General features: G+C 37.0%; 1 protein-coding gene across 1 annotated transcript in view; it reads left to right on the top strand.

The window, feature by feature from the left end:
- Positions 1–337: 337 nt before the first annotated feature.
- LOC117468913 (POU domain class 2-associating factor 1) overlaps positions 338–12,689 on the top strand; it is a 28,441-nt gene continuing 16,089 nt past the window's right edge. Inside the window, exons 1-2 of the mRNA XM_034113284.1 lie at positions 338–414; positions 5,970–6,097. Of these exons, the coding sequence (XP_033969175.1) occupies positions 378–414; positions 5,970–6,097 (165 nt within the window). The 5' untranslated portion in view covers positions 338–377. The remainder of the gene's footprint in view (positions 415–5,969; positions 6,098–12,689) is intronic.

Below are 12,689 nucleotides of genomic sequence, written 5' to 3'. Positions count from 1 at the left end.
TTTTGGTTTGAGAAGGAAAGCTGGAAAGGAAGTCAGTAAAGTAACTCACAAAAACATTATTTGCATGAGCAGTATTTTAATAGATATTTCTCTATATAATATAATATATATATAATTGTTTGTCATACAGTTTTTAATGTATTCAGGCCATTACGTTTATTTTGGCATTACCTTTTAAAAAAAATAAAACGTTAAAAAAATAAAGTTTTGCCTCTTAGTTATGGTTCAACCTAAATAGTATCAACACTGAAACTAAATGCATGAGGGACATTTGTGGTTGGAGAGCTGCAACATCCCAGGGGGATTGTTAGCTGGCTTCAGTCTGGTATAAAGCACGTCAGTCAACCCGCCACTTTGATATTCTTCATTTTAACTATATGATAATCCAGAAAAGCAGAATGCACTGGGAGAAATGTAAGTACAACACTTCATTGCTGTTTTATTGTGTTAAGGAATTTCCTGCTAATTTTGTGCATTTTTCTTCATTATCTTATATAAAACTAACATATTGATTTGAATAATGCTTTTAAATGTGCGTTGATTTCCTTTGAAGGAGATAAAAGAGTTTTAAACATTTGAAACATATACTTAATTGTTCGAATAGTGTTTTCATTTTTGTGTACATCATATATAACATAATATTATGTTGAATATAACAAAATCTACTTCGATATTCTTGCAATACATACAACCTGTTTGCATGGATTGTAATTGTCTTCTCACTGTGCCATTATAGAATATCGTGTTCAATACTGTAGACTGGGGGTTGTTGTTGTTGTTGTTGTAAAAAGCATTATATATGTAGTTTAACCTGTTTGACTTTCCGCTACTGCATTTGTTAGCTTGTCAGATATGTAAAACGCAACCTTACTTAGATGTGCACAGTCCTTTTGGCTCAATTCTTTACGAGGTTGTTTATTTTTTTTTAGAGAACTTCGAAAAGCAGGAAAGAACATGCCAGCTTTTCCTGTGATCAGTGTCAGGATCAGTATTGCTGTTGTGTCGGACTCTTTGGAAAGAGGAAGGTGGTCATCTGGATGTTGGCTGCGTGTTGCTATTAGGCTGTAATCTTGATATGCAAAATGGCAGCAGTCGTCCACCACAGTAAAACATTGCACATCTGTGGAGCTTCCTCTTTTCTGTTGGTTGACACCCCATGTATGTGCCATGGCGATTTTTTTTCTTTCTCTGAAGAGAATGACAACAAAATATTTTGTGCATTAGAGATTAAGTTAAATATTCATAATGTAACATTTAAAGTATATTTCGTTGATTCGTTTTAAACCCTTTTTGAATAAAAAGTTGAACTTTTTCTATTCAAGTACTTCCAGTTGTAGTGATCACTCTTCAACCTTCTTAGTTTTGATACATTTTCTCATTTACAGGCTTTATCCTAATGTGTAACTAGGATTAACAAAATACATAGTTGCTTGTCAGCATAATCATTGAACTCAGGTTAAATAATGACTTATTGGCTACACAAACATCAGCCCTTTGCCATGGATCTTCTCAAATCTTTTGTAACTGTTGCCTTATGACAGCTTTATATCTCAACCACCAGCAACACTTAGGCTGTATTTTCACAATGGCCATGTCGAAGAAAGCAGGACAATACAATTAGAAAAGGACTCAATCTGGTCAAGATAGTGAACAGTTGAAAATTGAATCCAGGGCACTTTTTAAAAAGCATGGGCAAATAGAAGGCATAATTGTATGCTAAACTAAAAAACGTATGGTTTAAATATATTTCAATGGAAACATTTGGGTCTGTACTTTGGCTACACACTCAATCATAGAGTCCCAAGTGACAAACAAGGTTTAAGATGCAAACGTTGGCATGTAAGCTAGCTATACTGCGTAACAACATCTCGTTAGCTACACACATTGGTGGGGCCTGGTTTATGTGGCAACACACTCAATCATAGAGTCCCAAGTGACGTACAATGTTTAATATGCAAACGTTAGCATGTAAGCTATTTATATTACTACCTAAGAGCATCTGGTCCGCTACACACTTTGTAAATCTTTTGTAAAAAGTGAAGCATACTTTTTGAAGATACAAGGAGTAGGATGTACTGTAGGATGTATTTTTGTTATCACTCTTACTATATTACTACATAACTGGTAAAGATGCTGACTTTATAACTTTGATCAGTTAGCTTTAGCCGTAGATAGGACAATATCATTCATGTAGCAATATAGTGCATATTCATGATCAAGATGTCACATTCCAATTCTTTGAGCTAATGCTATATTCATGAACTAGCTAGCTACAGTCTGTATCATCTGCTAGCCACAGCTTTCATTGACCTCACAATGGTCACTCTGTAGAAGACTGCTTTTTTCTACATTTGCCCGAAATCAAGGACACATTGTTCTATTAACTGCTGAGAATATTTGAGCAATAAATGTATCACTGTTGTTGTAAACTATGTATATGCTGAGCGGGAGCAAAGAAGACTTGCAGGTGCAGTAACAGTAACCAAGTGGGGGCGGGGTTTGAGGAACTGTTAATTGTGCTTCCAGTCCTCTTTTAATGTTAAGCATCATAGACTTGTTTCCACTTAGCCTGTCTGACCTGTACAGGCATATTAATCAACTGCAGATAGCTCGTCTCAGGACACCCTCATCCAAATAACTGAGGTTAAGTAGAGAGTCAGCAGCCGTCTGGTGCAAAGGTCAACATCCTCTGTCATTTGGGAGTGATGGGACAGCAGTTCCAGTAGCAGGCCAGTAACTGTCAGAAAATACTTAAGAGGAATGCTTTGGAAGCCTTCGCAGCAGCTGGCCCTAGGCTCTGGAACACTCTGCCCCTCCATGTGAGGTCGGCCCAGACCCTATGGTTTTTAAATCTACTCTTAAGACACACTTCTTCTCCCTGGCCTTCTAGTCAGAGCGGAGCACGACTCCTGACTCCCTGTGTTTTTTATATATCTGTTGTAATTTATTGTCTTTTATTGTGATTGTAGTAATGTGTTTTTATTACATGTACAGCACTTTGGCTCGACCAAAAATCACTTTTAAATGTGCTTTATAAATAAAACTTGATTTGATTTGATTTGATTTGGAAACAAACAGTCATTGGGTGAAAGTGAGCAGAGCTCCTCAAGATTGAAATGATACGATAATTGTCTTTCTCATCAGTCCAACTACAGACACAAACAGTGAAAATGTGCTAATGTACCACCAGCAACGAATATTATGAAACCTGTGTGGTTGTTAACTGTTAGAGGTACAAAGATCCAGAACCTGATTTCTTATAAATTCCCAGATACCTTTTTAACAGCATTGTCATTTATTCAGAATATGTTTGCTAATGTTGGAATAGTAGGATGTGGCTAAAAAAATGATGTTCCGGAAATAATAAATTATCAACATTTTTCAACTGATTTGATAGTAATATTAGCATGTTAGCAGCAAAGCGGTTTACTTTTCCAACTGTTTTTAATCATGTCCATACGACCACCAATATTATTCACAAATATGTTGAGGTTTAGGGAGAAAGTGAAGGTATTGTGCTAATTTAGGCACATGCTAATTTAGTCGACTCTTCGTCCACTGTGTATTTGGCTTCAACAGAACTTTACCACACGGATTAATGCAATCCCTTTTGTGAAACAGACCTTGAGATTGGTCTCATAGCGGTTGCATAAAATACACAATTCAAGGAGCGAGCACAATTAATTAATTTGTGAATTTGCCAACAATGTCGAATTTGTGATATCTCTAGCAGGCAGTTATTTTTCCTCATATTACGCAATGGCTTGTTAAGCTGTAGCTCAACTTGTCAGTTACAAAAACCAAGCCAGGGTAGGTTAGCACTTGCCAGATGGAAACTGACTGTACTGACTCACGGTTGGGGCACTACAACAACAAAACAACAATGGTAATTCAAATTGGAATTCCCTTGGAGTTAACCAAGAAAAAGAGTTATCAATCTATCATTACATTAGTGTCACCAGTCAAAACATCACATTATTTGTGCGAACACGACATTTAATTTGTACTTCCTTAACTGCAGTACAGGTTTACCACTGGCTTAACTGTACACTTGCAACCCATAACTAACATTTAACAAACTTACCATGCATTAAATGAAGATGATTTTGTTCATGTGAATTCCTATTGGCAGAGATTCCTATTAGTGATCACACCAAACACCATGGGGCACATAATTCAGGCCATATGGGAATTTCCTCTCCATTGTAGGTGTGTGTGTAGCATCAGGACCAGATGGCAATTTAATTTCAACATTGAAAGAGACATTGGCCGAAAGATGAAATATTGTAATAATCCTCTAGAAACCTGTTTTCAGACTATTTTATCCTTCTTTTAATTGACTCAGATTAAATTGTAATGTTCAAATTAATTCAATTAGAATAAGACTGCATGCAGAATATGTATATATTAATGGTTTAACCATGTTTTACGTTCAGAACAGAAAGTCTGAAAGCCAACCTGTTTTGCTAGCAATTTGGTCTCTAAACCCAACCCACAAAAAAAAGAAAATTCAAAATATAGAAATATCTCAACAACTATTGGATAGATTGCCATGACATTTCTATACAAAACATGTATGATCCCGAGAGCATGAATACCTTGGTGATCCAGTAACGTTGTCTTTAGCACCACCAGCAGAGTGACTGAGTGGCACATCTTCACAACTGTTTGGAGGAAGTTCAAGACGAGCTCAAATGTAATGACTCGAGCCCGACTTAAGTCAAAGATGCTCAGAGCGTATTCAACTCATCTTTCTATCTCTCTGACATGTTGACACAGTTTTGCTTCTGACTGCTTCATAGAGGCATGGACAGAAACATTGAAAAGATGAGTGGATTTTGTACAGATTTGAAGGGTCCGTGTTATAGAAATAGCGTGATACAACTTGTACTTCATTGAAAGAAAAGTTTTCAGACAATGACATGTAGCTGTTTTGTGTATTTTGGATTCATGGGGGTTGTTGTGGGGCCTGTACAAAGATTACCCTCTTTCACTCAGTGGCGAACCGTCAGGGCCTTCAAGGTATTCAGAGAATACCCTGGAACACTCAGATAAAACAAACAAAAAATCGATTTAATTATATAAATAAAATGTAATAAAATGTAATAAAATGTATATAAAATGTTTACTCAAGTGAGGCTCTCTGCTTCAGATCTGATTTCTCTTCAAGCTTATACTTGCACAAAGTTATGGGTTGTAAACATTTGTACTGAGAGAGAATATGGCCTCAAGTCTCTGTCAGTGGCTCAGAAAACACTGAAACCTAATGATATATTATAGAAATATTGAATCATTTGATGGTGTTACTGCATAGAAAAAGACTCCGATGAGTGCACTGGTCCATTTGAAATATTGTCGGTTTTTACATGTATTTCTCATTGAAATGGCAGGTGTTAAATAAAACAAAATAAAACAAAAGGACAGTAGAATATCACAATCCGTTAGTGTTAGTTTTAATGAGCAGGCAAATACAGTGGTGTAGGAATGAGTCTTTAAAACTGGAAATTAGTTAGCATTTTTAACTTCCCTTGTCTCGAAGTTAGCGTTTTTTGGAAGATGTTTTCGATTAGATGCCTGGAATAAAGTTAACGCTCGTTTAAGAGAATTTATCTATGCGTCATTAAAACGGTGGTTGCTAACAAAGGACTAACTACCCTACTACACGTCATTACCCCGACAAGTGACCACCTGTTGCTTAGCGGAGGTTTTTTGTAGTTGGTTTTTAGCCTTACAATAGCTTTTTACATCTAGCAATTGAATTAACGCTTCAGAAATCCTAAAGTGGTGTTAATCTGTGGAGATTATCCCGCTATTTTGCTCCCAAAATCCAATGGGATGAAGTCACATTGCTTATGTCAAGGGAACCCTTGACATAAGGCTAACTTCAGGGTCAACATACAAAAACACTCTATGCACCACTCTATATGGATGGCATTTATTAAGAAGTTGATGTGTTTTTTCTTCTCTAGCGCCACCTTCAGCACTGGCCAGGTCCAGACCGTACCAAGGGGTTCGAGTCAGAGACCCAGTCAAAGAGCTGCTGAGGAAGAAGAGGAGTCTGGATCCTCACAGCACCAAGACAGCCCCCCCAACCGCAGTGAGGGCACCACGTCATTCATTAACATGATTGTTGTTTTTTCAGGCACTTTGGAAGAGAGATACTTTTCTCCATCAGTTAAAATGTGTTGGTGACTTTTGAGGATCTGAATTCCCCACCCTATTCACACACTTAATATAACAAAGCAAAGTTTCCCTCGTGCTTTTGGAACATGTGTTAAGCACTCCAAACCTGGCAAATACTGAAACAACACAGTATCAGCAGCAGTTACTGTATGGAGTAATGATTGCTCAGGATTATGAGTTGTCGGACTAATCCAACATTTCAAACATGTGCTTTGTGTTTTACTGGAATACTTGAAATAAACATGCAGCAAATGCACTTTTAAATGTTTCAAATACAAAACATTTCTAGACAGGGCATTGACAGAGACAGGTTTTTTTAACGAACTCAGGAACTTTTTTTTTGCCTAGTTTCCATGATCAATATACTTTATCACTCATGTGCAGAATCATGTCTAAATAACATGTTGCAATTGTAATTATTATGTTGTTATCGCATTTAAGATGGTTAATCACCATTAGTCTCCAGGCAGTAAATGATCTTCAAGGTTTCTGCCGCACTGAGGCCGATTGAAGATTCAAAAGAAATTAACGAGTGGTTGTACAAGTCACCATTGTCAAGAGCAAGCTGCAACACATCTGGATTGGAGAGTAACTTTTACCATTAGAACATTATTAAACCAATCATAGCTGGAATATTAGAGAGGTGGAAGGGAGGGCCAAAGTGAGGCCATCAGGCTGTGAGCATTCAAGACTCAGGGCAAATCCCCGAGCAAAGTGGGGTGTGTGTGTGTGTGTGTGGGGGGGGGTGTCCTTATATAATCCAGGTGTTTTTCCATGACGGTTAAAGCCTTCCCCTGAATGGCTCCAGGGCTCGGCACACAGCCCTATGCAAAATGATTTGCAGCTTTGCCAAAGACCCTCCCACTTGCTCTTTATTACATCTACTAGACAAGGAAAAGGCACACACTGTCACACACAAGAACAAACCCACACATTTACTCGTACACACCCTTTGATAAGACTGAAATAATTCATGAGTATGTTATCTTAGTTGCGAAATGTAATGAAGCTTCTCTGCGTGAGAGCATTTCTGTGGAACATGAATGTTGATTTTGAAACTTACATTGGATAAGATCCAAGCATTCTTTTACCCTCCTGTTACATTCAGGGTCAAATTGACCCGTTTGAAAGTTTGAAAATCTACGAAAAATACTTTCAAGTATTTTTTTGTATGAAACTTCTTCTACTTACCTTAATTAGTGCAATAAACAAGTAAAATGAAAATGGTTCATGTCATGCATTTGGAACCCCCCCCTACATGTCTATATCACAGAGATGGTATTCGGGTCAATCTGACCCGGCAGTGAAAGTGGAGGCTAAAAGGGGTCAGAAATGTAGACACACACACACACACACACACACACACACACACACACACACACACACACACACACACACACACACACACACACACACACACAAAAAATCTGGATTTTGGGGCTTCTGACCATTTTGGATAATTAAACATGCACTGGGTCAAATTGACCCACGAATATTATTGCTGTTACAAAAAACGAATATAACAGTTAAGCGTACTCCAATTTTGCAAAAAACGTGAATTCATATTTCGTGTGTAGTCTTGACCTTAAAGGGTCCCTGGGTTTTTTAATGAATCAAATGTTGTTTATCACTGCCGTAATCATATTTATCCTACCTCATTAGCGAAATTATTCAAACTTTTTGGAACTATTTATTTTCACATTTTTGTCAAGAGCTACAGGACATGTATGCTACATGAAAAACATGTACAACAATGTACACAATCAAAGTAAAGAAAAGATCGAGAGTTTTACATGTTCAAATTATTTCTTGACAGGGTGACTTCTAGACAGTTCTGCTGGCTGCCTGGCAACATCACAGTGATGACAAAATGTCTCTATATATGGTTGTTGTTATTGCACTTACCTATAATTGGTAAAAAGTTAATTACCAAGTTTTTGAACTTCCGGCAGGATTTCTTTTAACCTTCGAACAGAGCCAGGAGCTGTTTTCCTTTGTTTTTAGTCTTTATGCTAACGGTAAACTTATATATTTTGTATTTTTGGTACAAAAACAAATAAGCATATTTAAAAAATGAAACATATTTCATTAAGTTAAATATTCATTATTAACAAAAAAACATCCAGATGAGAGTTGTGCAACTCTCACTCATGCTTTTAAAAGCCAAATTAACTGTGAAGTCTGCAAATTATCCAAAATAATGGGGGCACTCATTCTTAAAAAATATGATAATTGTGAATGTTTTAAAGTTGGCTAATGTATCATTACTGTGAACATCACAAATTAAAACTATATTCACTGCCATTGTATCAAATCGGAACCAGAAATCCCGGAAACAGATAAGTGAAAAGCAGGACAGAATTCTCCATGGCAAACCAAGGTTGAATTCGCCTTTATCGTCTGACAGTTCACAAGTTTTTATCAGGAGTCAGTTTATTTCCAGATTTGCTCTGATGTGAAGAGCAGCAGGCTGACATAATGTTCAAGGGATTATTGTTTAGCCACAGAGCTTTGGCTTGAGATCCTCGTATTTGCCATAGTGTCTTGTTTAAGTGCCTTCAGTTTACAGTTAAACAAACACACCCATCAGTCAGGAAAAGGGGATTTTTTAAATGTCAGCTTGTCTCCTGATGGTTGAATGACCATTAGCACTTAGACATTAGATGAGTCAACTCTAGGATGGATAGAGTGCTTTAGGAACATTTTTTTCTTTTTTGTTGAAATGATTGTTAAGCTATTCTGGCATAACATCACTGACAACCTCTCTTTTTTGCTGGACTGCCACATCCCTCTTCTTCCATCCCTTTGTTTACTAGGAGACATTTCCAATGTAAACATCAACATTACATCAAGTAGAATTCTGTCCATAGCCCTAATCATTGCAAAAAAAACTATCCTCATGAATTGGAAATCACCACACACGATACTTCTTTAAGGTCATGCTACTATTTATATGCCCTAACCCTATTATATTGTTACTCATTTCATTTTAATTATAATTTTGTCATTTATTACTCTCTTTTTGTCCAATCCTCCAGACGCACGCACACACACACAGTTTTTCTTTTCTCTTTTTGTCTCCATGTATATTTTGTTATTTGTCTTGTATACTTGTAAATGCTCCTTATTAAAAGAAAAAAGAAAAGAACACATTTTCAATGACCACCCACTGTACCCCCCCCTGCACATTTACATTACATACATGGTGTGTGTGTGTGTGTGTGTGTGTGTGTGTGTGTGTGTGTGTGTGTGTGTGTGCGTGCAACCCGTCTGCTCTCACATTCCCGCATTATGTTTTGCGGGAACCAATCTTTATTTTTTTCACACTCTATCCAAGCTGCACATTTGGGGCTCAGAGGGCCTTGCAAATGATTCTGGAAGAGAGAGAACCATTTGATGATGATGATGATGTAGAGGAAGAGGAAGAGGTTTCAGAACGTGAGGATCACATTTCTGAGTCTGACAGTGACTTTGAAGAAGAGGAAGAGATTGAGCATCAGCTAGTTACAAAAAAAAGACGAGCCACAGGACCAGCCGGTCAGCAGGCAAAAAAAAACGGGTAGCACTTTAATTCATTAATGTGATCTAACAAATGTAAAAGGGCAAATATTCACCATATATGCTGTTTATATTGCTTGTAATTGAGATGAAGTAAACATCTGTTGAGTATTTTAACATAAAATAGTTTGATTGTGTTGAATTGAAGCCCAAAAAGGCAGCGGGTCCACCACACCCACAAACACTGGCTGAGTAACAAAAATATGAACACCACACAAGGGTTAACACAAGCTTAAACGTTCTTCACGTTTTATTCAACAAGTCCTCCAACTCATACGACCAAATAGGTCGATTGTTCAAGCCCTTATTACGACCTATAATCACGTTTTAAAGTTATCGACCTCTAGTGCTCCCGTTGACTGCAAACGCTCCGGTGGGTCGTATATTCACAAATAACCCTCTGGAAAATCCTAAATTGTAGGATAGTTTGGACCCGTTCGTGTCTAGTTTTGGATAGTCTGCCGTGGTTTCGTTCCATTTCAAAGAGCTCGGCGTAACCTTGGCGCACTGCCACTCCAACATCCAATCACAGAGCTTGAGGACTAATCACGGGGTTTGTAAAAAATAAATAAGCAAAGCGGATGTTGTAGTCCCAAACGATAGCTGAGGATTATGGGTAGTGTAGTATCTTCGGCCATCCTAAACTCCCCAAAAACTATTTATATCTCCGAATCGAAGGTTAAAAACACAAAAGCATTGTACACAATTTAAACCAATCAATGTTGTGTAATTAACAAGGATACACTGATGTTTTTTAGTGGATGAGTAATGCAGATATCACTGTGTAATCATTTGACAGTGAGGGGAATACTTCCGGTTTTATTATGAAAACTTCGAGACCGGAAATACTGTTTTCACCCCATGAGGGTTGACGCTAACTTTACATGGACACATGTAATGGACATTAGTATATTAACGTTCTCCTGGAGAGACCTCAAATCATCTATGTAATATCTATCAAACTATATATCCTACACATCCACTGGACATGGATTCTAAAAGTACAAGATACACTTCTCGCTAGAAATCTAATCAAAAAGCATTTTAATGGCCAAACTATCCTACAATTTAGGATTTTCCAGAGAGGGTTATTTGTGAATATACGACCCTCCGGAGCGTTTGCAATCAACGGGAGCATATGCCACAAATTGTTGTTTCTTACACGACCACTAGATTTGCTAAACTTTAAAACGTGACTATAGGTCGTAATAAGCTGCTGAACAATCGACCTATTTGGTCATTTTTTGGAGGAGGACAGGCTGGTTTTATTTTACGACAAAAACGATGTCAGTAAATACTCCACTCGTAAATGTCAGAATCTAAAAACAGCAGTCTCAAAAAGCAGTTGCTTACAAGCGACTAAAAAAAACACTAAACATCATCACACCAAACATTAGCTGTCTTTGGCTTAGCTGTGTTAACGTGGAGTCATGCAACCGTGATTTGGTTTGTTGTATAGCCTAAAGATAGATTTGTACCTCTGGCGATAGCATTTATACTTCTAAAATCAGAAGATTCAAGATTCAAAGGCTTTATTGTCATATGCACAGTAGCTACAGTGTAGATCAGGCAATACAAATCTTAAGTCCCAGGTTCCTCAAATAATGCAACATAAATATATATAAGACATAAAACAAGGAAACAAATAAAAAAACAATAAAAATAGTGCAATAAGGAACAGAGCAGAAAATAAATAGTGCAAGAGAATGTTGCAAGACTAATATTCAAATAATGCAGAAGAAGTTAAATATATAAGTTAAAAAAAAATGGTGAGCTAAAAATATAATGTCAAATCAAATACTGTAAAGTGAAATAAAATACAGCTTATTGTAATAATAAATTCAAACGGATAAAGTTCTGATGAGATTATCCTTCTGAATAAAACCTGTTAAGTATCACAAACATGTTGCCTTGGCCACAAAGCTTATTTTCTTCAATATACCAAAATCCAATGGGGAATTCCCATTGCTTTTCTCTTTTTGCTCTTTATTACATCTACTAGACAAGGAAAATGCACACACTGTCACACACACGAACACACCCACACATTTACTCGTACACACCCTTTGATAAGACTGAAATAATTGATGAGTATGTTATCTTAGTTGCGAAATGTAATGAAGCTTCTCTGCGTGAGAGCATTTCTGTGGAACATGAATGTTGATTTTGAAACTTACATTGGATAAGATCCAAGCATTCTTTTACCCTCCTGTTACATTCAGGGTCAAATTGACCCGTTTGAAAGTTTGAAAATCTACGAAAAATACTTTCAAGTATTTTTTTTGTATGAAACTTCTTCTACTTACCTTAATTAGTGCAATAAACAAGTAAAATGAAAATGGTTCATGTCATGCATTTGGAACCCCCCCCTACATGTCTATATCACAGAGATGGTATTCGGGTCAATCTGACCCGGCAGTGAAAGTGGAGGCTAAAAGGGGTCAGAAATGTACACACACACACACACACACACACACACACACACACACACACACACACACACACACACACACACACACACACACAAAAATCTGGATTTTGGGGCTTCTGACCATTTTTGGATAATTAAACATGCACTGGGTCAAATTGACCCACGAATATTATTGCTGTTACAAAAAACGAATATAACAGTTAAGCGTACTCCAATTTTGCAAAAAACGTGAATTCATATTTCGTGTGTACTCTTGACCTTAAAGGGTCCCTGGGTTTTTTAATGAATCAAATGTTGTTTATCACTGCCGTAATCATATTTATCCTACCTCATTAGCGAAATTATTCAAACTTTTTGGAACTATTTATTTTCACATTTTTGTCAAGAGCTACAGGACATGTATGCTACATGAAAAACATGTACAACAATGTACACAATCAAAGTAAAGAAAAGATCGAGAGTTTTACATGTTCAAATTATTTCTTGACAGGGTGACTTCTAGACAGTTCTGCTGGCT

The sequence above is a fragment of the Trematomus bernacchii genome, unplaced genomic scaffold (genome assembly GCF_902827165.1).
Source record: "Trematomus bernacchii unplaced genomic scaffold, fTreBer1.1, whole genome shotgun sequence".
Taxonomy (NCBI): domain Eukaryota; kingdom Metazoa; phylum Chordata; class Actinopteri; order Perciformes; family Nototheniidae; genus Trematomus; species Trematomus bernacchii.
Note: the sequence above shows the minus strand (reverse complement) of the source record. Positions and strands in the feature narration are given on the sequence as shown.